General features: G+C 39.0%; 1 gene segment (V, D, J or C); it reads left to right on the top strand.

The window, feature by feature from the left end:
* The first annotated feature begins 961 nt into the window (after positions 1-961).
* Positions 962-1647, top strand: LOC129674956 (immunoglobulin kappa variable 4-1-like). The segment is given in 2 exon segments: positions 962-1010; positions 1217-1647. Coding segments are annotated over 2 exon segments (480 nt in total).
* Positions 1648-2680: the final 1033 nt, after the last annotated feature.

Here is a 2680-nt window from a genome sequence, read left to right as displayed (position 1 = left end):
ACTGATGCAGTGTTCTATTGTTCTCTATAAAATGATTACATAGATTTGGATGGCTCTTCCCCCTTCTGGAGAGATTTACCTTTTCATGACTTCAGAAGCCCATCTTAACCCTGTTTCTATACTGCTAATTTCTAAATTACACTAGCATTTGAGTTTCTTGAGTGAAACACTTGGCAGTGTTGGTCTACAGGAAAGACTTCTTGAAAAAATCTGGTATTTCTTCTTTTTTTTTTTCTGCAGATTTAGATGACTCTTGCAATTTCCTTAAATTTTGGGAAGATACTTGTTAGTTTTTTGGTGGGTATCCATTGCTTTGAGATTAAGGTTATCTGATCTCATTCTTAAATTAATGTCTGCTAGGATATCCACAGAGTGAATGCTGGGCTTCTCTTTGTATCTTAGTCCTTTGTTTATCTATGAAAAAAGTGCCCAAATATCTGAGGCCCTGCTCTCTGTCTTCAGTATGAGTGGCTTTGGTGATGAGTAATGTTGAACACATTTAGCCTTGATTCTCTTTTTTTCCATTCATCTTTTCTTACATCTTCCCTTTCTTTTATTGCATGCTTTCTTACTCTCTTTCTTTTGTTGTTGTTGTGATTTTTTTAATATATCCTATTATGTCCCTAAGACTGTCAATCTGAGATAGCTCTATTAATGTTTCTATAGAAGTCAATTGAACTAAATATGTCTTGGATTTTAACCCAGGTCGGCTATTAGAGCACCTAGTTCTTTTCTGTTTGAGAGCTGTAAGGCAATCTTTTTCACTAATTGCTCATGCTCCCTGTAATAGTATTTTTGACTGTTGATTGACACCAGCTACACTCACAGACACTGCACAGTCATTTGCTTTTGTATTTGCTGACTGCTTTGCATGGGCCTACAGCCCAGCCCAGCTGCTGAGAATATATAAACCAGCCTTTGCAGTGAGAACTGAACTGCATCAGACAGCAGGGGGAGCAACATGAAGTCACAGACCCAGTTTCTCATATCCCTGCTGCTTTGGGTTTCTGGTGAGAAGCTCAGAATATTATAATTTTTACAGAGTCACTTCCCGTGTAGATAAGAAACTTAGAGTCTGCCAGGCTCAATATTTTATATTTCAATAATAATACTCTGACTACATAATAGTACAAATATATTAAGTGACAAATTACAACTGTTTTTACAATCTGTGTTTGTTTTTATATTCATAATCATTGTGTATTCCTGATTGCAGGTGTTTGTGCAGACATCGTGATGACTCAGTCTCCATCCTCCCTGGCTGTGTCAGCAGGAGAGAAAGTCTCCATTAGCTGCAGGTCCAGTCAGAGCCTTTTATACAGCAAAGACCAAAAGAACTACTTGGCCTGGTTCCAGCAGAAATCAGGGCAATCCCCTAAGCTGCTGATCTACTATGCATCCACTTGGCACACTGGGGTCTCTGATCACTTCACAGGCAGTGGATCTGGGACAGACTTCACTCTCAGCATCAGCAGTGTGCAGGATGAAGACCTGGCAGTTTACTACTGTCAGCAGCATTATGACACTCCTCCCACAGTGCTTCAGCCTCCAACACAAACCTCCTTGAAAGTCTCACCAGCTTTCTTCACCACACACAACCCTGGTCCTGTGCACTTTCTTCTTCTGCCTGCTAGCAGGTGTGCCTGAAAAAAAAAATGATGAATAGTTTGCAGTACCCAGTACACATTATGGGTTCAAAGTGTCTTATGTCTTTTGGTATGAAAATCCTTTATCTGAAAATGCAAAAAAAGAATTCAGGACTATCGATCTTTGCCTTCTGTAGAACCTTGGGGATAGAAAGGAGGCCATTAGATTACAGTAAGAAATCTGGAAGCTGATGTAGATGTTTTTAAACAACAAACTGCTGTTGGAACACAAGAAGAATGACAAAGATAATGAGGATTAGTAGTCTATAGAATTCCAGGGAGAGCAGGCTAATGCAAATGGGCAAGACTTGACAAAGAACAAGATGCAAAAAAAGAGAAATACAACAGCTTGAAAATTGTGAAGAAGCCGCAGAAGAATAAGGCTGTTCAAGCAGAGCCCCAGGAGCAGAGAGGAAACATCTGCCAAAAGATTGAGGAGAGATGCTTTGCACTCAAATAGAGAAAATGCAAACTCCTGCCCTAGAACCCTGGACTGCAACCATACTAGCCACTTACCTTTACTGAGTCCCATATTTCAGAGGTTTTGTAAAAAAAAACTTCAGATGGAGAAACGTGCTATAGGGATTGATGTTAGAGAGAGAAAAAAAAGGCTGAAGATGAAATCTGAAGCATCAATTTATGAATTTCAAAACTCCACAAAAGCATCAAGGATGACACATTGCGTCCCTCAAAAAATTGCACCTCATCAGGAGGAAATAAAGGAAAGAAAAAAATTCCTTTTCCAAAGCTCAGTTAATATATATATATATATATATATATATATATATATATATATATATATTTCTTTTCTAGGAAGACCCGGAGTAAAAGGATCAATTCTCACTTAGTTAGACAAAGGGGAAGGACAGTGGAAGAAGAATAAAACAAGAAACAGGACAGGAGCCTACCACTGAGGGCCTCTGAAAGACTCTACCTAGCAGTGTATCAAAGCAGATGCTGAGACTCATAACCAAACTTTGGGTAGAGTGCATGGATTCATATAAAAGAAGAAGAGGTAGTCAGTAAGACCTGGA

This window comes from Psammomys obesus, unplaced genomic scaffold (assembly GCF_907164565.1).
Source record: "Psammomys obesus unplaced genomic scaffold, mPsaObe1.curated_primary_1811, whole genome shotgun sequence".
Classification (NCBI taxonomy): domain Eukaryota; kingdom Metazoa; phylum Chordata; class Mammalia; order Rodentia; family Muridae; genus Psammomys; species Psammomys obesus.
Note: the sequence above shows the minus strand (reverse complement) of the source record. Positions and strands in the feature narration are given on the sequence as shown.